Raw genomic sequence first — 24,951 nt, 5'->3', positions numbered from 1 at the left:
AAATTTATTAACATTCATTCCTTATTATAATTTTGCCATTTGTCATGTTTCTTGGTATAATGCATTTCATTGTTTCTTTTTATACATATATAGAAAGATCAAGTCTAAAATATCTTTTGAAAATCTTAAATTGTTTTGCTATTGACTATACAACCACACCATCATTTGTGTTTAAAACAACTGAATCAAACTACTACTGGGATTGACTTTTCACTTGGTAACAAAAATCAGTCTGTTGTAGAATTTTTCACAGGATAAGAATAAATTTACATCATTTTTAAATAAGTAGATGTTTAAAAGAAAATCAACTTAAGAAAAATCAAGCTATACATTTAGTAATTTAAATAAAATCATTTTATTATGCTATAAAAAATCTTATCTAAAATGTATAATCTTTATGTTGTAGTCATTGAAAAGTAATTTTCTCCAAAATTACTGCCTTTAAAAACAAATATTGCTATCAGTACTCTATATATGTGGAACTGAAATAAATGTAACTACAGTTATTGGCTTTTGTATTTAACTGAGAATGGACATTATTGCTGTTGGAATCCCTTATATCAAAGGCAGGGGACGGGAGGTGGGGCAGGGGCGGAAGGCGGATGTAACTCACACAGAAATAGAGGAAAGTCTGGAATAGACAAGAAAGATAGGTGAAGATTTAAATATTAGAAAACATAGGAATGGCAACAAGTAGAACAAATCCTGAGGCTATAAGAGAGCAAGTCAAGGTGTGGATGAAGCAGATATGAAAATCAACTGGGTAAACCTTAACATATGAGAGGTAAGAGACAGGGAAATAGAAATGTTTCCTATTTCCATCAATAACATAAAAGTCAAGCATATCTGTTCTAGTTTAAAGTAATATTGAAATTTTTAAAAAATGCTTCTGAAACTTTAGTGAATGTCAATGCCGTAGCTAAACTCTCCTTTTGTACAGAAAGAAATATGTCAAGTAGTGTAAGTTTCACCTGAGGCTTTGTATTTTTTCCCTCCTAAAGCAATATGCATTATTAACAGTGAAGAATGCCCAGGAGTAATGCCTTGACTTCATCAGTCCATAAGCAAACAAAACCAATATTCTCTATTACTGTGAGTAATGCCAAGCACAATCCTGGCTCCCTCTTTTCTGATTCTCTTTCCCAAGCCTCATTTTTCTCCTCCGATAGGAGCACATTTTGCACTGGTTGAAGTAAATTTTTCTTCTAGTAGACTGGGTCATCACTGAAACTCAAAAACAGACTGGAATCCTGCATATAGAGTCATTTTGAACTCCAAACATTTTTATAAACATTAGGAAAAGAGATCTTTTTGAGTCAGTTGGTAGGTTGAGATTCTCCTTGCTTCCCTCAACCATCCTCTTCCTATCACCCTCACTCATGTTGGTGTCACTTCTACTGAGGCTGCTGGACTTCAAGAAGAAATAGTAGTCAAATGCATTTGCTATCAGTGAGCTTTGCCCCCAAAACGAGAAGTGAGTCAGTGAAAGGGGAGATTGATGAAGTCATACAATTATAGGTTTTTTAATTATCAAAAACAAATAAACAAAAACTTTTAGCACTATCTGTTGCCCCCAGAGAGACATTTCTTATACAAATATATTCAGTTTTTCTCTTGATCAAAAGCCACTTTTTTCGAGGGACACAAGTTTAAAAAGGAAAGCGGAACTGTGGGAAAATACCAAATGTGTCCAAATGAAAAAGAACCTCTAACCCTAGCAGAACTTTGACTCTCTAGATCGATGATAATGCAATTCCACTTTCCTTTGAGTTTTGGTATTCAGAAATAATCTGGAACTGAATATTTGTGTGAATAGTAAGTATCCACACCTTAATTTCACCCGTAGGTTGAAAAGGGAGTTTTAAGCAACAGTTCCAATCACACCAGTTGCCTGAACATACCCACTGTCATAAATATCACTCCAGGTTAGGAAGGGTTAGGAATAAAGTAAGTAGGTGAAAATTATATCTTATGGGACTTCTGTGATTAAGGATCAACTATTGATGACATTTTTAGGCATCTATCAAACACGTATCAAAGGCTCATTGAAATTTTTGATGCTTATATTTAGTGTCTATATTAAGACATCCACTAATTTCCCTCCCTAACAAATACATGCCTCTGTCTCTACCAGACTAGCCTCAGCATGGTCTTTATGGAATAAATATGTTATTGTTCTAGAACAGAATAAAAATGCACTGTTTGGGGTTGTACAAGTTAAAATATATAGAACAATCCAAAGAACAATTACAGGAATTGTAAGCTAAGGGTTCAAATCTAGTCTTGAGAATTTCATATTGCACTTCTTTTGGGTTTACCAATATCAGAACTGTTATTCAGATGAACTAAGTGTACTCTTTTAAAAAAAAGCTTATTGATTGGTGATTGTGTTGCCTTTTCCAGTGTGCCCATGAAGCCATGCCTTTTGCTATACTAGAGAAATAAGAATGAATACATCCAATTAGATTCATATCTCCCTATAACTGGAAATTATTTATATAAGAGAGAGAAGGCTGAAAATATGTAAAGACTTGCTTGCTAAACAAGAATTAATTGCCAAAGCAAGAGTACATGGCCAGTAGGAAGTCAAAAATTTCATGAAAATGGGATCCTTCAGAGGCAGTTCCATACACTTAGTGGCTAAATCAGGAAAAAGCTTTTGAAAAAAATCAATGAAATAATTTTCTCTATTTAATGATCCATTTCAAATATTCCTTTTGTTAATCTGAACAGCCAGGATGATATATCTTAATCAGTTGATTTTAGTATTATTTAATTCATAGGTATTTTTAAAACTTACTCTAGTCCTATTATGTAATTAAATTTGTTCTAAAAAATAGTGCAGGTAGGAAGTTGTAGAAATGTGAATGGAAAATTCTTCTCTAACTTACAGCAAGAATGACAGCTGAATAAAGTATTGTTTAGTTTCCCAGTCGCTTTTGTATTGGATTTTCTTACTTAATACAACATTAATTCTTTAATTCACAAAGCACATTACTTTATCTCTTAATACCAGTGCAACAATATAGCTATCTCCAGTAGTGTGGGACATTACTGTCATAAAATCAGGAGATTGTTCTTATCCAGACTGACTCTAAATTATTTCCTTAATAAAAGTGCAAACCCAAAGAGTGTCTATCAAATGGCTATTAAGTGAGAGGAAAAAAAAAAATCTTGCCACAGATTAAAGCAATAGAAAACAGTGGCAGATTAAAACTACTTACTTCATCAATTCTTAACATAGGTGTTCCTTAAAACAAACGACTATTATACTTCAGAAAATGGAGCTAACTCAATAACATTTATACTATCTTCATTTCAGAAGAAATATAAAAGCAAAAATAAAATGTAAAATTAATCCATTGTAATGAAAATGTCCGCGATTGAGTATGTAATTTGAAGACCTAAACCACATGACAACTGGCAGATAATCAAGGATTGCTGCCAAATAGAGGATGTCAAAATGATAAGGTGCCATTTCTTGACACTTGATTTTTATCTGACTTACTCCACTACCTTTAGGTTCCTAGAAACCTTAAGGGCAAAATAAGTGATTGTCAAACTTTTATTGTTAGTGCTGACATCTTCCTTTTCATTTTATTTCAGGAATGTAGAAGTCAGCATCATCACACAGCAAACTGTAGGTGGAATGTGTAGATTTAGCTCTAATTTCACCATTTTTTCTATTATGGATCCTTTGTTGTTTTTTTTCATTTTGATTAATAATTTCCAATTCCAGAGCTATGTTTTATAAGTTGACATTTAATCACAGAAGAATGTGCTTCTAGAGATACACTAAGCCACAAATGACTGCCTGCACGTATCAGCCAGCTGCCATCCTAAGGCATATGCACTGAAGGGAAAGGCCCTATTGCCTCACTTTTTTATCTGTCATTTGAAGCACTGGAGTATAGCACCAGTATTTGGCTCTAAAAAATTTAAGATCAGCAAATAATTTGAATCCCCCCCACCCCAGTACTGCACTGTGCCAGCAGAATGCACTGTCACCAAGTCCCTAGGGCAAGAGAAACAGCAACTTATACCCACTCTCCTTCAAGCTTCAGAACTCCCTTTCATGTATTTGTAAAAGTTTGTCCTCTAATGTCCAAATGGGAGAGCATAGATTTTTGGCATCAAAATTGCCCTAGCTGAATACAAACAACACAAGAAGAAAAAAATAAAGCTTAACAGTTTGGTTGTTATAATCATAAAACAGTATCTACAATACATATTAGGCATTGTACTAAGGTGCTTGACATAAATACACTCTTCACGACAACATCATTCTGCTTCATTTGATATGATCACATGATTTTTCTTCTGTAGCCCATTAATACAATACATTGGTTGATTTTCAAATATTGAAAAAGCTTTGTATTATTCAAGTAACCCCCACTCAGCCATGATGTTTCTTTTTATATATTGCTGAATTCTATTTGCCAATATTTTGTTAAGGACTTTAGCATCTGTATTCTAAAGGATATTAGTCAGTTTTCTTTTTCTTTCTTTCTTTCTTTTTTTTTTTTTTTTTTGTACTGTCCTTATGTGGTTTTATTCACAAATTGAGAAGCTTTTCCGCCTCATCTATTATCTGGAAAAGTATGTGTAGAATTACTGTTGACTCTTATTTAAACGTTTGATAGAATTCTCCAGTGTAACCATCTGGGCCCAGAGATTCTTTTCCTGGAAGTTTTTAAATTATATACAACTTGGTAGTTTCAGGACTGGTCAAATTATCTAGTTCATGTTGTGTGAGTTATAGTAGTTTGTGTTTTTTGAGGAAGTGATCCATTTCATATGAGTTGTCAAATTTACTTATGTAGCGTTATTTGTAGTATTATACCTTATTATCCTTATGATGTCTGCAGGGCCTTTAGTGATATCCCCTTCACTCTTGATTTTGGTAATTTGTGTCCTTTTTTTCTTGTTCAGTCTTGCTAGAAGTATGTCAATTTTATTGATCTTTTCAAAGAACCAGCTCTTTGTTTTATTCATTTTATCTGTAATTCATGTTAAGTTTCATCAATTTCTGAACTTTTTTATTATTTCCTACCTTCACTTGCTTTTGGTTTATTTGACTCCTATTTTTCTAAGCTATTGACGTAGTATCTTAATTATTGATTTGAGGTGTCTTCTTTTCTAGTATATGCACTACTTTAGCTGTATTTTGCAAATTTGCATTTACATTCAGTTCAATGTATTGTTTTATTTCCCTTGAGACTTCCTCTCTGATCCATGAATTATTTAGAACTACATTGTTTATCTCCCAAGTGTTTGAATATTTTCCTTTTATCTTTCTATCATTCATTCCTAGTTTGATTTATTGTGGTTGGATAACACATTCTGTGTGATTTCAGTTCTTTTAAATTTGTTGAGATTTGTTTTCCAAATCAGGATATAGTCTATCTTAGTAAATATTCTGTAGGAACTTGAAGAGAATGTGTATACTGCTGCTGTCAGATAGAATGGTCTGTAAGTGATAATTAGATCTGGTGGGTTGATGGTATTGTTGAATTCTTCTTTTTCTTGCTAATTTTCAGTCTAGTTCTTCTATCAGTTGTTGAGAGAAGGGTGTTGAAATCTCCAACTATAACAATAATGAATTTGTCTATTTTTTTCTTAGTTCTATCAATTTTGCTTTACACATTTGCACCTCTGTTGTTTGTTGTGTATACATTTAGGATTACTATGACTTCTTGGTGAATTGACTCTTCTTCATCCTATAAAATTCCTCTCTATTCCTAGTACATTTTCTTTGCTCTGAAATCCACTTTATCTGGTATTAATGTAGCCACCTCTCATTTCCTTTAATTCATATTTCCATGATACTTATTTTTGATTCTTTTAATATCTACCTGCCTATCTCATTATAGTTGAAGTGACTTCTTATAGTCTGCATATAGTTGAGTAATGTTCTTTAATCCAGCCTGCCAAGATCTGTCTTTTAATTTGTGTATTTAATCTCTATGCATTTAATTTAATTTGACACATTAAGGTTTAAGTCTTAAAGTTTTTGTTTTCTGTTTGTTCTCTTTCTTTGCTTCTCTAATTTCTTTTTCCTGCTTCTTCTGAGTTGTTTGAATTTTTTTTAGAATTTAATTTTGATTTATCTACAGTGTTTTTAGTATATCTTTTTGTGTAGTTTTTTTAGTTATTGTTCCTGGTATTGCATTATATATACATAACTTAGAGTCTACTAGCATCATCACTTAGCATTTCAACTGAAGTATAGAAACCTTACCTTCTTTTATGTCCCTTCACCCTCCTCAGTGTATAATTGTCTTAAATATTTCCTCTATATACATTTAGAATCACCTTAGGCGGTAACATAATTTTACTTCAATCATCAAACATAATTTTGAAAATTCAAGAGGAAAAAGAAAGCTTATTTTTTTTTTACCCATATATTTGCTTGCCATGTTCTTTCTCCTTTCCTAATGTTCCAAATTTTCTTCTTTTATCATTTTCTTTTGGTTTAGAGAAATTCCTTTAGCTATTATTTTAGGATAAGTCTAGTGGTGACAGATTCTCTTCATTTTCCCTCAGCTGAGAATGTTTCAATTTCCCTTTGATTACTGAAGAATATTTTCACAAGTATAGGATGTCCAGGTGACAGTTCTTTTCCTTCAGCACATGAAAAACATTGTGTCACTTCCTTCTGTCCTCCATGGTTTTTGATGAGATATCCACTGTCATTCAAATTGTTTTTCCTCTATAGGTAAGACGTCATTTTTCTCCAGCTGCTTTTAAGATTTTTCCTTTGTCTTTAGTTTTCAGAAGTTTGATTATCATGTGTTTGTGCATGGATTTCTTTGGGTTTACCCTGTGTGAGATTCTCTCTGCTTCTTAAATCTATAAGATTTGCCAAATTTCAGAATTTTTCAGCCATTATTTCTTCTTTTAATTTTTCAGCTCCACTTTGTTTCTCCTCTTTTTTGATAATATTACTGTTGGAACTTTTGAACAGAGTCTCTGAGACTGTTCATTTTTTTTCAATGTGTTTTCTCTCCATTACAGATTAGATAATTTCTACTGTCTTATCTTTCAGTTTATTGTTTCTTTCCTCTGTTCCCTACATTCTGATGTTAAGTCTACTCACAGAGCTTTTCAGTTATTGTATTTTCCAGCTCTAAAATTTCTATTTGTTTCTTCTTTACATCTTCTGTTTCTTTGCTAAGACATTATATTTCTTCAGAAGTTTTCTATTTTTTAATTTTTTTCAAGCATGTGTGTAATTGGTCATTGAAGCACTTTTTTAATTGTTGTCTTAAAAATCTTTGTCAGGTAATTCTAATTTCTGTCTTCTCAATGTTGGCCTCTATTGGTTGTCTTTTTTCATTATTTGAGATCTTCCTGTTTCTTGGTATGATTAAAACCTAGACATTTTCATATTATGTTATAAAACTCTGGATTGTATTTAACCATCTGTTGCAGCTGGCCTTCTCTGACACCACTCCAGTTGGGGAAGGGTGGAGCACCTCATTTTGGCCAAGTGGAGGTATAAGTCCAATTTTTCCATTTAGCATCCAGTGACACTTGAGGCAAAGTCTCCTCATTATTGCTAGGTGGGGATTGAAGTTCCAGCTCCCAGATGGCCCCACTGATACCTCAGTGGGAGTAGCCTCATTATAATTGGGTGATGGAGAAAATCCTGACTCTCTACTAAGACCTTCTCTAACCACCCTAATGGGAAGGTAGAGGAGTGCCTCATTACTGCTAGGTTGGAGTGTAAGTTCATGCTCCTTGTGTGGTCTCCATTGACACCATTGGGTGAGGAGTGGCTTACTACTGGCCAATGGGGATGAATGCAGTGACACCTTACTTGGCCTTCTCTGACACCACCCCAGCAGGAGTGTTGTGCCTTGTTAAATCCTTATAAGGGTAGAAGTATCAGCTTCCCACTTGGCCTTTGCTGGCATTGCTGGGATGGGACCACAGTTCTTTCCATGTTGTTTGGCTGTAGTAGAGCAATCTAAAAGTTTTCTGTCTTGCTAGGATGCCCCTTTTTCCTGGGTCTTTGGCTAGAGAGAGTAGGCTTTTGTTGGGGCTTTTTTCTTGTCTGCACCGGTTGGCATTTTAGGGGATGCCCACTTTTTCAACTCCTAGTCCGGGATATATGACACAAAAATAAAACCTGAGAAATTTACCACCATTTTGTTACTTGGTCCTTAGCTTCCTCAGTCTACTTCCCAGACTTTTCCTATATTTGTTTATGTACAATGTCCAGAGTTTTTCGTTGTTCTTAATGGAGGGAATAGGGAACAGTATATCTACTCCATATACCGGAAGCAGAAATCCTAGTGTCTCGATTTCTAAAACCTAAAGTGCATGTTAAAAAAAACAAAGGAAGGAGAAACACTGCAGAGTACATGGTGCAGATAGAAAGTGATAGGACTGTTTTGTTGCTGTTTTACAAAATTACTGAAACTGACTCATTTAAATGAGCGCTGATGTTTCCTTGAAATCAGTTACTTAATTATCCTTTGTATGTAATTCTGTTTTGTTGACGCTGATCCCAAACATCTTTAGAACTCTTTTGAACTTAATTGTAGAGAATGAATTGTACCCATTGGAATATTCTCAGGGGCATAAACTGTCATCCTTTGAGGCTGTGTTTGATTTTTGGGAGCACCACAAGTGGTCCAAGAGCCAAGATGGGTAGTAAAACTGATAACCAAATTGAGTAATATGCTTCTCGGTCTAACACTCTTTTCTAAGAAAATAGTGTGAACCAAAACTTTGTTGTAGTGAAAAAGTCATTTATTTTATACCATACAAAACCTCCCAAACACTTCAGATTTCCACATAATAAGCCTGATGAGCTGTGAGATGAATTGAGTATGAACAGTGCCATTTGGTATCAAATCACATTTCTTTTCTGTGGCTTTGACATAAATATTTCCGTGGGTCCTATGGATATTGAAGTTTTCCCCATAAAACTTGACAGTATGGTTTTGGGTCAACTTGAAAACATCATATTCCATCACCATTCTCAAATACACGTTATTTTGTCCAACCTCCCCTTGAAAGTTCGAAACAAATGTCAAATCTTTTCTATTTCTTTTTATCATTCAAAATGTGTACCTCAGCCTTTATAGAAACCATCATGTTCAAATTCTCCTTCAGTATGAGTCAGTGTTCTCATAGCTAACCCTCTAGCTGAATGAATCCAGTCTCTTGATATTTTCTACATTTTCATCAGTCCTTTGTACTTCATCATGAGCATCCTTAATACCTTTCTTAAGCCTCTGTGCCAGTCAAAATAACTTCCTCTTTACAGTCCCTCCACACCATAATTGTCCCTTTAGATGTCTTGTGTCATTTATATTTGCTTACCTTCACACAGAATTTAGTGTTAATTCTTTGCTTTCTATAGCTGTCATTCCCCATCCTCATTTATTGCACCCGGTAGCCCCAATAAAGAGTGAAAAAACTGCTACTGATGTGAACAGAATCATTTTACAGAATGTTCCTTTCATGCCCACTTTATGCTTTGCCAAGCCATCTGTGAACATGAGTGTCATTTCATAATCATGGAAAGATTACTAAATACACAGAGTTTCCTCCTAATTGCTCAAGTATAAAGTTCTAAGTCACATACGTAGGATCTAAAATAGATAATAGACCTAATTCAATAAGTAGGAATGGCCCTTTGGCAAATTGAAGAGCTGCTAAAGAAATTTAATATATCCTTCCTTAACAATCCGATCCTTTTGTTCCTTTCTGTGGCTTATTTTCATTTCATAGTTCAACTATTGTAGGAAGAGAGACAATTTTGGGGAATGGTGGTTGCAATGTAATTTTGTGTTTAAGAGCATGAACTCTGATTGCCCGACAGCCTTGGTTCAAATCCCAGTCCGTCCAGTTTACCAGTTGTGCAAATTACTGGGGAAAGTTACTTAACCTCTCCAAGCCATAGTTTCCTCCTCAGTAAAATTAAATAATAATAACTAATAATAATGATCCCTTAATGCTATTGTAAGGATTAAAGGAGGCAATATGTATAAGGTAAGTTTTAGTACATTATCTAGCACCTAGTATTTGAATAGTAGCCATTGCTTTTTAAGTGCCAGCTACTGTGCCGGTTATTAAAGATGGTAAGTAGGATGTGGTGCTTGCCCTCAAAGAGTTCAAATCAAAGCATAATTAAAGTTTAAACTGTCCCATCAGAAGGAAAAAATAAACCATAAAAATATGTCTAAAGGCTATTATAGTTCTATAATATCTATGGTTTTTTACCCTTAGATAGACCATTACCAGAATATTCTAATCACTGAAATTATTATCAAGCAGTCATTATTGACTTTCTAATGGATTATGCATTGTGGGACTAAAGCTATGTTCTGGAGCTCTCTAAGTTTTTCTGGGTGTAAAAATTCTTTGCTTGTCTGTCACTTTCAATTAAACAACAGTCTTCCTCTTTCCCATTGGCTCAAGGACTAACTGAAGACCCATGAGTATTATACCAGTGGATGTGAAAAGCAGAAATAAATGTAAAATCAATTGCTTGTTCAGTAGCCAGGCCAGTCAGCCTTAGTCGGCCTACATCCCCAGCTCCTCTAACTCCAGGAAATCATTTTCTCTAACTAAATAACTCATCAGGCCAGTGACTTCATTCAGAGTACAGCAGTTCCAAATGTGATACTGGGTTTATCATGGCTTTCCTTGCCTACCAAACAAGAGAACGTGAAATTCCAAGGAGGTAGGAGAGCATTGAATTTGCAACAAGGAAAAACTCGACCAGAAGGGTGTTCAGTCTTCTAGAATGGCTGAGAAAGTTGTGACATCTTTCATTTAGATTTCTGAGAAGGAAATAGATACATTAGAGAAATACACATTTGCCCTTTATGAGGTTATCTTAGTTGTGTTTATGATGTTGTTATTTTCTGATCCCTGGTTGCATTAGACGGTATTGGATTGATAATTGTTTTGTTATTGTGCTGTTATAGGCTGAAACTTTTTTTTGGCATCTTTTCCTCCAGTTTCTCATGACTGAAATATCTTTACTGTTTTTGAATGTAAAAAATTGTACATGATAAGACAATCAGTTGGATATCTAAAATATAATCAAATGATTTTTTTCTTTGCCTTGCATATTGCTAAATAATAATTTTGAATATTTTCTTCACTGAAATTACCTCTTGTTTGGAATCAAACAATATGCCTTCCCTCTCCAAATGATTTTGCATGATCACTGTCATCTCCTATTTCTCTTATGTTGCTCTTCTTTAAGAACTTTAAAATAATTAAAATTCATCTTTTCCCTGAATACTTGTTTAATAATTTTTCCTTTATTCCACCAATCTGACTTTTTCATAGTAATTAAAAATCTTGATTAATCAGGAAAATTCACAAACTTTCCTAACTAATGAATTCTAAGGTGAAATTTACTTTTAAATTCCAAATTGCCTACCCTTAAAAAGTCAACAAGAAAGACAATGAATTCAGGAAGTAATTCCTCAGATCCTTCCATAATAATGGGTGAACTACCAAGCACAGCATTAAAACGTAAGTTTAAAAGTATTAAAGATAAGCATTCACTTCCCATGTTAGACCTCCATGTTAAACCATACTTAATTTCAAAAGGCATGTTCTAGGGGACTTCCCTGGCAGTCCAGTGGTTAGGACTCTGCCCTTCCATTGCAGGGGGCATGGGTTTGATCCCTGGTCAGGGAATTAAGAGTCCCACAAGCTAAATAAATAAACAAATGGCATGTTCTAGGTTACCAGCTCACAAACAGAACTGCTTGCTTGACAGAGAAGATATCAGGTAGAATGACTCAAGGAGCCCATGCTAGAATGAAGGTAAGAAAATCGGAATGAACGAGAAACAGGATTAGGCACCAGTCATTTAAAGATGGGGACCAAAGTAAGCATGCCCTTTCTCCTCTAGCAACCACCCTCAAGGGGTGATAAATGATCGTTGTTGCTTTAAATGAGGTACTGATGAGTCTCTCTGAAAGCTCATGTGAAGATGATCTGCATGCAGTGTTCACTTTAAAGACCTTTCCATATCTAGTGCCTCTACAGGCTACAGATTCTCGCAGGAATTTATCACGATTAATTTTTAATAGAACTTAAAGATTGCAAAAACCATACTCTTGATTTAATATTGCAGAAAATTAATAAATATTGATTATACTCACCTGAACAAGCTTGCTATACATGTGTGTGGCATAAAGGCAAATATGCAATTCAATTCTTTTGCTCCAGAATCAGAAAGTAGTTTCTATAATTTTCTCCCTGATGTTTCATATATTACATCTCTCTCCCTGCTATTATTCTAAATGAAATGCCAGATAGAACTCCACTTTATTTTTTAAGTTCTGACTTTTTTTTCTTCTTGAGATTTTTCAGACTGAACTTTGTTTCCTTAAAATGGGGGTTAAAATAATCTTTGGCAAGCCATCAGATGAGGACAAGTGTATTTAATGTGACCTTGCTCCGATGTTAGCATCTTCACAAACCACAGCAGGCAGACCCTTACTGTTTTTTCATTATCCTTCCTAGCCATGGCTGAAAGCCCAACTGATGCCACTTTACTTACTGGAGAGGTATTCTGTACGGTTTTGTTTTTCTACTTTAATCACATCCTTTCAACACCACAAATCTTCTGACAGATCATCTTCTCCACAGGCAGGCAGCCACATCCAGACCTTGATGGGGTCCCAGAGCCTTCAGCATCGTAGCCGGGAGCAGCAGCCATATGAGGGAAACATAAACAAAGTGACCATCCAGCAGTTTCAGTCACCATTGCCTATTCAGATCCCCTCTTCACAGGCCACCCGGGGACCTCAGCCCGGACGGTGCTTAATTCAAACTAAAGGGCAAAGGAGTATGGATGGCTACCCAGAGCAGGTGAGTGGAGTTTTTATAATTGATACATTTTCAGGCAGTGTTTGGGGAAAGTCCCATCAATCCGTGGTTTGCCTTCCCTCATTCATGTAGTCTGGGACACATTCATGCTGTCACCATGTCGAATGGAGTAGAGCGCTCTTTGTAGGGATTTTATCACTATTTTCATTGGTTAAGAACTACAACATATAGCAATTGATGGTTGGTAAAATGCCCATTTCACATAAAGAAAACTTGATGAATTGGAATAGTTTTTCCTGGTTTATCCTGCACCTCCTTCTGCCCACTCCCAACTCCAATTTAGCTCCGCAGCACAGCTTTTGAATGTTACAAAGAGTTTCAATGGACTAGGTATATTTACCAAGGCCTTTGGTGAAATTGACAGTGTAAAAACTAAACTGTATATTCCCCTCGATTTGTGGGAACATTTTTTAAAAGTTTTATCTTCTGATTTTTGAGTAATACAGAGATAAAGCTTTGTTATGAACAAAATGATAAAGAGCAGTTAGGAAGGAAATATTTATGAAATGCTCCAAAAGCTATTGATAAATGCCATGTAGTAAAAAAAAAAAATTGCTGCTCCTCTGACCTATTTAAATTAGGATCTGGTTTTCCATTGTAGAATCTGTTTTTCTTTCTTAAGACCAGAACACTGAATAAGATCTCATCTGTTGAGTCATATGAAGCTTAGAAAGTAAGACATCAAGATATTAATACTCTCAGAAAATTAATTTCTCTTATTAATAAGAGAAATTAATTAAATTTAATTAATTTAATTAAAATTAATTAAAATTAGTTTCTCTTATTTCATTCTTCAGATAATTAGACAAAGCCCCCACTGACTCTCTAACCCCTTAATATGGGTTATAAAGGTTTCACTTTATTATTGCTTATTCAAAGCTTCACGTATCACCGTCCTTATTTTCTAAACATATCAGACAAGATTATCTTCATTCTCCAGTTTTTTCCTTTATGCTGTTAAGAGTCATTTATTATTTGGATCCCAGCTGCTCTAGACATCTCCTGTGTTTCTTAATACCCTTCTTGAAGCTGAGATAGGGTTTTTTAAGATAATCTTCTTCCTATCCTGCCTTGATCTAGGCCAAAAGTTGGATTTAAGGTAAAATAAACCAGACAGGTGTCTTTAATCAGGTAATGAGGTGAGGTTTTTAATTCTCCAGAGATTCTAAAAAGTTAATAAAGTTTTAAATTATGCTTTACCACAGGCATCTTAGGTTAAAAATTGTTCATATATCCTCTCCTCCACAAATATCATAACTTCAATCCAGTTCTCTGATTTAATGATTCCTGTTAACGGGAATAATTAATAAGATAAGTTATTACAAAATTTTTTTCTCCCAGAATCAGCACATTTAAAATCCACTGAGATCAATGCCCTCTGTTTCCCCTACTTTGAATAGTAGGGTTAGTATTAGCATACAGCTATTCTGAACACTCTAAATTTAAAGGCCTTTTTTACATTATTTCTCAAAAAATACATAAATTATATAGCTTGACTTAATGAGAGGATTACTAAGTTTTAGTTTACATGCTTATCAAACTTAAAATATCATGATTCTTTCAAAGAATGTATTTATAGTCAATGTAGGTGTTTTGATTTGTAACTCTAACAACATCAGGTGTCTTTCAAACTGAGAGATAAAAACTTAAACATTCAATGGTTATATTAAGGAAAGTACGTAAGTGTAATTCCTTTTGAATTCCTGCTTTTTTCTGCCTTGGTTTCAGGCTGAAATGGTTTGGAATGCTGAGATGAAAACTTTGGAGTGACTGCGAGAAAGCCTAAGGAGCATTTAAACCAATAGTATTAGTCCCCAAACTATGCTCCCCCTGCCCCTGAGTTATAAATCTGGAGACAGTTTCTCAAAACCTTTTTCATGATTCAGTGTAATATTTATCCACTACCAGTGGCATGCTGGAGCATATTCATCCTGGCTTGTTACCGTGCGCATATCTTCCCAACTCTACCTTCAGCGACACCACATTGATAGGTTGAAATTGTTGGGATAATTACACCAGGGAAATGAGCAAACACTACAAACCAAGGCCCTCCCCTTCCCCCAGCCAGCTCTTAAAACATTTTCCAGCACACCACAACTACTACACTGTTTTCTTTCATCTCTTTTTCTTTTTCTAACCTCTCCACTTCTTTGTGTAGCTCTATAGCATTCAGGAAAGAGAATACTAGGAATAGGTCTCAGAATGTGGAGTTCGAGTTTCATGTTAACTTTTATTAAAGTGTGTGAATCTGGACACGTCATTAACTCTTTCCTGAGGTTCTATTTTTCTCCTTATAAAAGGAGAACATTACCACCCACCACCAACATTCAAAAAGTTTTTGAGAGAGTCAAATGATACAATTCTACACACACACACACGCCCACAAAGTAAGCCTGGCACTGAGAGTAAAGAAAGAGGAAACAGAAGAAATAGAAATACAAGATTTTAAGAATTAAAATACTGGAGGGCACTTAATGAATATCAGTCCAACCTCCTTAGTCTATAGATAGAAAACAAACAAACAAACAGAAAGAGGCTGAAGGAGGTTATGTAATTCACTCTCATAATAAAAATATTTTATGTATTTTTTACCTTCCTAACTCATTTTTCTTTCGAAAACTCAGACCTCTCTAATATGTGTGTGTGCGCTTTAAAGCAAGACTTTTTCCATATTTAACAAGAAAAAAAAGGAGGAAAATATTTAAGAACTGTACAGTTTCACACTAAAATTATAGAGTAACGATTGAAGTGCAAAGACCAAGGAGGTAACTGAAAATTCTAATATGGGTTTCAGGCATATAAATCAAGATACTCTATTTTCATAAGGCATTTCTAGTGGTGCATTAAAAGGGCCATTAAGAGAAAACAGAGTTTTCTTAAATGATTACTACAAAAACAATGTTAAATTTCGTCAAGTACAATATGGAAAAAATCTAAGTCATTCATAATTTTTAAGTGCAAGGAGACATCATAAACATAGTACAGAAGGGTAAGCTGGGATGAAGTGAGAGAGTAGCATTGATATATATACACTACCAAATGTAAAACAGATAGCTAGTGAGAAGCAGCTGCATAGCGCAGGGAGATCAGCTCTGTGCTTTGTGACCACCTAAAGGGGTGGGATAGGGAGGATGGGAGGGAGGCGCAAGAGGGAGGGGATATGGGGACATATGTATACATATAGCTGATTCACTTTGTTATACAGCAGAAACTAACACAACATTGTAAAGCAATTATACTCCAATAAAGATGTTAAAAAAATAAGTAAATAAAAAATAAACAGTACAAATAAACATGCTGTGTGCAGCCTGATAAAGCACAATAATTTCTACTAAAGCTTGGAGATTTTACTTTAAAAAAGTAATCACTTATTGGAATGCTACAGGTGAAAAACAACCGATTACAGTGAATCTACATTTATTTAATTCAGGCAAGAGAAGTCTGAATGAAAGTAGGAAAAGAAAAGACAACAGTTGGCATACATTGAGTGCCTACTATGCTATTTATACTATATATAGTGTATTTATGCTATAAATACCATGTATCTTACACACAGGCCTGGCTTCATGGTGTGTGAACTGTACAGATGCACAAAGTCCTGCACTTGGACGTGCCCCACACTTGGTTTAATGCTCTGCTGTCACCAGCTTGTAATTCTTAACAATCATTAAACAAGGAGCCTCACATTTTCATTTTGCATCAGGCCCCACTAATTACATAGCTGGTCCTGCTTACATACACTATTTCATTTAGTCCTCACAATAATCTCATTTCCTTTTTATAAATGAAGAGACCAAGGCACAGAGAAAATAAGTAACTTGTAAGAGGTATAATTAATTGGTCAAGCTACTTGTGAGAGGTATAATTGGTCAAGCTGGAATTTTAATCCAGGTCTGTCTAACCCAGAACCCGAGTTCTGTGTACCAATCTTACCATTAAATTAACCACATGATCCAGACGCTTGCTGTGGCCTCAGTGTCCCCTTCTGTCAAATAATATTAGTTAAACGTGTTTAAGCTACAATTCAGAGTTATAGAACTGCCTTATACAGATGGTATGCTGACTGGAACTCACATGAACACTTCCAATGCTTTGAAAAGCAAAAATACTCAACAAATGGAAAGTTTTATTATTAGCAAAAATATACCTCTGTATCTCTTAATGTGACCTAAAGAACTAATGAGTTTCTAACCTGATTAGAATAAGTTCCATATAGCAATGAACATACATAATAAATGCTACCACTAATGACGTTGAATGAATTTAAATGAATGTCATATTTTACCTAACCAGCACACTTAGCCTTTTTTAGCCATAAAGAAGTACTTAGTAAACTTTGATGTTCCACCTGAATGATGAAACCATCTCAACTTTCAAACTACCCATCACAATAAAACAAGGCAAAATATCTAAGAATTCTAATTTAATACACTTACTTTTACATATCTATTTTTCATAGACATTAAGTATCATCTGTTTTCAACTCTAGGATTAAATGTCATAAAATATATGGAAGTGATTTTTAAACCATAACGTGCTACCCAGATTCAAGGTATTAATTTCCATAGACTAGAAATCTGATGTGTAATAATGGATATTCTTTTTAACAAATTATCTACAACGAAATCATGTGCATGTCACTTGAAGTTCATTATCAGGGAATTTTACTTAGAAAAGGGATTATAATGCATAAACCATTTTGATTATTGATGAACATAATAGAGAATAATAGGGTTGTACTAAACAGTGAGCTGAAGAAAGCCAGAAAGTAAGATTTGACTCCTTCCCATTCCACATGAGAACTCTTAGCCATCATATCCATTCTCTTAGCTCTTCCCTTTGTTTCCCAGTCCAAGTGACTATTCATCTTATCCTCCCCTTCACAATAAAATAATACTTTATATCAGATGTTCTCAACCTCAGCTGTACATTAGAATCTGCTCAGCTTTTTTTTTTTAATTGAAGTATAGTTGATTAACAATATCATATTAGTCTTAGGTATACAGCATAGTGAATCAGTATTTTTGCAGATTATATTCCATTATAAGTTACTACAAGATAATGGCTATAATTCCCTGTGCTATACAATATATCCTTGTTGTTTATCTATTTTATACATAATGGTTTGTATCTGTTAGTCCCATATCCCTAATTTGTCCCTCCCCCAACCCTTTCCCTTTGGTAACCACAAGGTTGTTTTCTATGTCTATGAGTCTGTTTCTGTGTTGCATATATTCATTTGTACTATTTTTTAGATTCCACATATAAGTGATATCATACAGTATTTGTCTTTCTCTGTCTGACTTATTTCATTTAGCATAATACCCTCCAAGTTCATCCATGCTGTTGCACATGGCAAAATTTCATCCTTTTTTATGGCTGAGTAATATTCTATTGTGTATATATACTACATCTTCTTTATCCATTTGTCTATTTATGGGCACTTGGGTTATTTCCATGTCTTGGATATTGTAAACAGTACTTCTATGAACATTGGGGTGCGTATATCTTTTTGAACTAGTGTTTTCATTTTTTCTGGATATATACCCAGGAGTCGAATTGCCAGATCATATGGTAGTTTTATTTTAGCTTTTTGAGGAACTTCCATGATGCCCGATGGAGGTTGCTCAGGAGCTTTGAAAAACACTCATGCCCTGGCCTCATCCCCAAAGAAGCTGATTTCATTAGCCTGGATGTGAGCTGGGTAATGGGAATATTTGAAACTCCCCAGGTGATTCTATTGTGTAGCCAAGGTTGAGAACTGATATCGAGATATTCTATAACTCAGCAATTTGCCAGCTGAATAACATATTGTTGTTAACACTATTTAGAAGTATACATAAGTCATCCATAACTTGTTGAATATTTTTAAAGAAACTAACATCAACTTGGTTTTTCTGTTTTGCAAATGTATAATCCAAGGCAAAGCATATCTGTATACGTGGAACACATAGACCCCAAAGCAGAATTAGGAAGGAAAAACATCAGCATGATGCTTCAAATGTCTCAAAATCCTTTCATATATTAACTGATTTAATCTAACCAATAATGTCGTGGTGGATAGAGCAGTTCCTGTTTTACTGACTAAAAATCTAAGATTCAGAGAAGTCGAGCTAGAATTAAAATCCAATTTCATGAGTCTACCACATAATATGCTACAGCCTGCTGCACTATAGCCAAACATAGAGATTAAGAGTAAGCCCACACTGGAAGAATAAGAATAGAAGAGTGCACCCTCAAGTCCATGTCTGCCCCAGACAAGAGGACATACCCACTAATGAACCTAACATATCAGGAGGGCTAGAGCTCCATAGCTGTTTCCTGCCAGTTCCTGTGAGTATACATTTGAATTAAAGTTTGTGCCTAAAAGAGAACTTGTATCATTACATTAGAATTACATTAGAATAAGCCTTGTGAGTTATACAAAGCAGCTCACACCCATCATATTCAAGGGGAAATAAAAACAAAGCTCTGAAACCCTCCTTGAAGGAGATGCTATAGTGTACCCTGGAAGAAATCATTTTGATACTTAATAATATGTGGAGTACATGAAACTTTTGGCTAAGACATGATTTCAGACATCTCTTTAGATGCTCTGATCAGTTGCCTGAAGGGCTCACAAGGGTTCCAGGTGAGGCTTCATCTAACCTCACCTCATCCAGGTGAGGTTCCAGGTGAGGTTCCCTCGGAACCAAGTGAAGAAACATACATCATCCTGAGTGTTTGATATAAGAAGAAAAACTTGGAAATATTTGGGTTTTTTAATTATGAATTTTAAAATTAAAAGGCAATAATTTAATAAAGATGGTTAGAAAATAGATATTAAGATGGTTTTAATGTATATTATTTACTCAAATGATTTCAGGGACATCCCATACCTCATCCTGCTCTACTTTAAGTACTGCTATTTATGCATATTTTCCCCATAGAATTTTATTCTTCAATAACCAAAGTAATACTGCAACTCTAAATTCATAGTTTGACACAAACAATGTCTAACTCAACACTACAAACTGACTTTATGAACTATGTGCACTCAAATAGTAGGATTCAGTAAACACTACAGTAGAAATCAGAAGGCCTCTTCCAGTGTTCCACTAAATATATGTATGGTCTTCTTGGTTTCCTCAAGTTTAAAATGAAGGAAATGAAGTGAATAACCTTTAAAATGCATTTACAGACTAAAAGTCATTTGAGTTTCTACTTTCTAGATACATACAGAGTTGGCTATTTTTTTCTGAAAGATCTAGAAAATGCTACTCAAAGGATTTTATTCATCAATCTATTAGTATGTTTCTTCAAAAGATTTAATTAGCACTTTTAGTTGGACTTGCATCTCTGATACACAGCAGAAAAAGATATGAAAATAGAAGGATCAAAAAATATTTTTTAATATTAACATTTATATATTTTTATAATTATTACCTTTTTTAGTCTATGACACAGGCTCATTAGAAATTTTGGGAATGCAGAGAAGTTTTATGTAGACTTTGTATGGCTGTGCAATACACATAGTGTAAATCACAACAAAAATTATAATACCTTATAATTGCATAGCACTCTTTATTGTACAAGCACTGTTATATAATAACCTATAAGACCAGGAACTAAAAGTGAAAGTAGCAGCAAATTTAATTTCCAGTTTAATTTCAGTACCATGAAGCATTCTCTCTACTTCTGTCAAGTCCTATAATCAAATCTCCATCATCATCTCATTTGATCTCTCAGCAAGTGGCTTGACTGAACTCTTTCTTTAAATTTTCTTCACTTGGCTATCACTATTCTACCGCTTTCCCTCTTTCCACACTAGCCATTCTTTTTTTTTTTTTTTTTAAATATATGTTTATTTTTTTTTATTTTTTTTATTTTTTTTAATTAACTAATTTATTTATTTATTTTTAGCTGTGTTGGGTCTTCGTTTCTGTGCAAGGGCTTTCTCTAGTTGCGGCGAGCGGGGGCCACTCTTCATCGCGGTGCGCGGGCCTCTCACTATCGCGGCCTCTCTTGCTGCGGAGCACAGGCTCCAGACGCGCAGGCTCAGTAGTTGTGGCTCACGGGCCCAGATGCTCCGCGGCATGTGGGATCTTCCCAGACCAGGGCTCGAACCCGTGTCCCCTGCATTGGCAGGCAGATTCTCAACCACTGCGCCACCAGGGAAGCCCCCACACTAGCCATTCTTTCCTGATTTCTTTATTGGCTCCTTTTCTGTTCCTGACCTTTAAATGATAGAGTGATCCAGTGCTCAAACCTTGACCCCCTTCTCGTTTGTATCCATACTCACACCTATATGATTTCATTCACTTCCAGGATGGATGAGTCCAAGATTTATATATCTCCAGCTCTGGCCTCTCCCCTGTACTCCAGATGTTTATATTCAATTACCCACTTGTTGATATCTCAACCTGGATGTCCAATGAATTTCTTAAACTTAGCATAGTCAAAAGAAACTCTTGTTTCCTGGCCCTGCCCCTACCAAACCTGCTTCTCTTCTAGATTTCCCCATTTCAGTTAATGGCTCTTCTATTCATCTTGTTGCTATGGCCAAAGATCCTTGACTCCCCTTTCTCACAGCCCACGTACAATAAACAGCAATTCCATTAAAATATATTCTGAATTCACCACTTATCATCACCTGCACTGCTACCACCTTATCGGCCATCACCTCACTCCTATCTACTTCAGCAGCTCCCTAATTGTTTTCTCTTTTGCCGGTTGCTTCTCTCCAGTCTGTTTTCCACTCCCAGAGTGATCTCTTTAAAACATGAATCAGATCATGTCAGTCTTCTGCTTAAAAGTCCCTAGTGGCTTGGAAATTTCTGAACCCTTATAAATCCTCACTATGGCATGAAGTCCCTACAGACCTGGGCCCTGCCTCCTCTCCTTCTACTCTCTCCGTAGCCATTTTCTCTCTCGTCATGCTGATCATGTTGTTGTTGCTGATTTTAACAGCTTTATTGATATAATTTACACACAGTAAAGTTCACCTGTTTAAAGTGAACAATTCAGTGGTTTTTAGTATATTTATACAGTTGTACCACCATCACCATAATCTAATTTTTAAACATTTTCATAATTGCAAAAAGAAATCTTGTACCCATTAGCGGTCATCTTCCATACTCCCTGACCTCTATTCTGCCCCCAGCCCTAGACAATCATTCATCTACATTGTATCTCTATACATTTGTCTATTCTGGACATTTCATATAAATGAGATCATATGACATATGAGGTTTTTTGTGACTGGCTAATTTTAATTAGCATAATGTGCTTAGTGTAGCACGTATCAGTAATTCATTCCTTTTTACTGCCAAATAATATTCCATTATATGGCTATACCATATATTGCTTATGCATTCATCAGGTGATAGACATTTATGTTCTTTCCACTTTTTGAACATTCATGTACAAATTTGTGTGTGAAGGTACATTTTTATTGTGCTTGGGTAGTTACCTAGGAATGAACTTGCTGGGTTATATGGTAATTATGTTTATCAATTTTAAGGAGCTTCTAAACTCTTTCCTAAAGTGTCTGTCATGTTTTACTCCCACCAGCAATGAATGACTGTTCTAATTTCTCCACATCCTCACCAATATTTGTTATTGTCTTTCTTTTTTAGTACAGCCATCTTGTGAAGTATTGATAGTATCTCATTGTGTTTTTAATCTACATTTCTCTAATAACTAATGATGTTGAGTATCTTTTCATGTGTTTATTTGTCATTCATATATCTTCTTTGAGTAAATGTCTATTAAAATTCTTTGCCCATTTTTTAATTAGGTTATTTGAACTGTAACTGTCGTTCATATATTCCAGATACAAAATATTTTCTCCCATTCTGTGGATTGTCTTTTCATTTTCTTGATGGTCTCTTTAAGGCACCAAAGTTTTTAATTTTGATAAAGTCAGTCATCTCCTTTATAACATTTGGTTTCATATCGAAGAAATCATTGCTTAACTCAAGATGACGGAGATTTACTTGTATTTTCTTCCTAAAGGTTTATAGTTTTAGCTCTTGCACTTCAGTCCCTGATTTATTTTGCATTAATTCTTGTGTATGGTGTGAGGTACAGGTAAAAATCATTATTTTTCATGTAGATATCCAGTTGTCCCTATACCATTTGTTTAAAAAATTATTCTTTCCTCATTGAATTATCTTAGACCTTTTGTTGAAAATCAAACGACCACAAGTGTTAGGGTTTATATCTTGATTCTCCATTCTATTTCACTGATCTATATGTCTGTCCATATGCCGTCTTGTTGTTCTTTGACTTTACAAAGATCCATCTGTCTTCAGGGCATTTAAAATTGCTGTTCTCCCTGCCTGGAATAGTTTTCCCATTTTTCTTATTGTCTGTTGCTTGATCCTTTACCTCATTCACATTTCTGCTCAAATGTCACATCCTCAGAGAGGCCTTTCTTAGCTACTCCAACTAAAATAGCTCCTCACTCCTGTTCCATCAAACTGTACTTACTTTCCTGCTTTATTTTTTTTCACAGCTCATATCACTATCTGAAATTATTTCCTGTTCACATGTTTACTCTCTGTCTTCCCCATTAAAATGTAAGTTCCATGAGGGCAAGGATTTTTTGTCTGTCTGATAAGGTGCCTAGCACTTAGTAGAAAATCAATAAATATTTGTGGCATAAAGGCATGAATCATGATTTCTACAACCATTTTCATTTTCAAAGTTACAGCGGTTTTCCAAGCAGTTAATTATATAATTGGAGCACTTCTTTGAATAACTGGCATATCTTCGAAAAGCTCATCACATGTTTTAAGAAAGAGTCATCATACACTTCTGACAGTGAATAATTGAGAGTATCTTTTGTCACACATGCATATTACTGATTTATTTATTCAACCAAAAGTTAATTGAGTGCTAACTATGTGCCAGCCACTGTTCTAGATAGTCAATGAAGAGATAACATAATAGACCTTCAGAGGTGATTCAGATGTCCTACTTGATTAAAACTCCATGCGGAATGTGGATGTCTCTTCACCAGACCTTCTCTATGTTAATAGTCTCAGGGTTCAAACCTGGAAATGGCCTCAGAGGTGAAACACTTTTAGTTACAAGGTCCTTTCTTGATGCTTCAGCAATTAACAGTCCTTAAATAGATCAAAAATTTACCTTGAATTTCTTACAGTACAGAATATTTGAAGTTCTGCTCACTTCATTTCCCAAAAGAATTTTCTAACAAGCGTATAGTTTGTTTTCTTTTTAAAATAAAAGATAAATCAATTCTTTTAAATCTACAAATAAGCAAGTTTCTTCTCAATTTTTTTTAGTCAACTATGCCTCTTGATTATGAGTGACTCAACCTAATAAGACTTAAGCCAAAGAAGAATGTTTAAACTTATATCAGCTGGAACTCCAGGGATGGGGGAAGATTCAGATAAGGATTAATGCTAGGCTCAGAGGAAATCATGACTTCTCTCTCTGTAGGCTGGTTCCTGTGCCAAAAAGGCTTTCCCCTCGTGATAGAAAGATAGCTCAAGAGCTCCAGACTCTCTCAGACTTAAAACAAGCAAGAAAGAGCAAGATTCTCTTTCCTGAAAATCCTAATAGACATCTCATTACTCCTATTTGATCAGGTGACCTGCTCATCCTATAATAAATCATATTTTTAGGGGATCCAGTGCTTTGTTTTAGGTCTAGATAACATGATTCACTGAAAGCATACAGGCTGAGAATAAAGAAGTGGGTGGTTTTCAAAGAGAATTTGAGGTTATAACTGCCAGACAAAGAATGAATGGATCTTGAGCAGCAAAAACAGCAGGTATCCACTAACAGCTTCATAACACGTACTGCTAGGAAAGAGAATGGTCACTAGAACAAAGCATAGGAAGCACGTTAATTACAGCATCACCAGGTATCTTTCTGCAATGCAGTTCTCTAATCCTGAGTTACACCTCACGCACACGTGCAGACACACACACACACACACACACACACACACCTATTTCCTTTGTTCTCGCTACTAGGTTTTAAAGCATTGCAAGACCAAATGAGATCACTGCCTTGCAGAGATTATACATTATGACTTCACAGAGCCTCAGTGCTACATTACAA

At 35.0% G+C, this 24,951-nt stretch overlaps 1 protein-coding gene across 3 annotated transcripts in view; it reads left to right on the top strand.

The window, feature by feature from the left end:
• The window catches only part of LRRC7 (leucine rich repeat containing 7), a 533,218-nt gene that overhangs the window by 444,835 nt on the left and 63,432 nt on the right, over positions 1–24,951 (top strand). For all 3 annotated transcript variants that reach the window (XM_082418775.1, XM_082418774.1, XM_082418778.1), the window contains one exon: positions 12,637–12,858. In XM_082418775.1, coding sequence (XP_082274901.1) covers positions 12,637–12,858 — 222 coding nt within the window. The remainder of the gene's footprint in view (positions 1–12,636; positions 12,859–24,951) is intronic.

This window comes from Balaenoptera physalus (genome assembly GCF_965194825.1).
Source record: "Balaenoptera physalus genome assembly, chromosome: 1".
In the NCBI taxonomy this organism is placed as follows: Eukaryota; Metazoa; Chordata; class Mammalia; order Artiodactyla; family Balaenopteridae; genus Balaenoptera; species Balaenoptera physalus.
The sequence above is the reverse complement of the archived record's forward strand: the minus strand, read 5'-3'. Positions and strand labels throughout refer to the sequence as shown.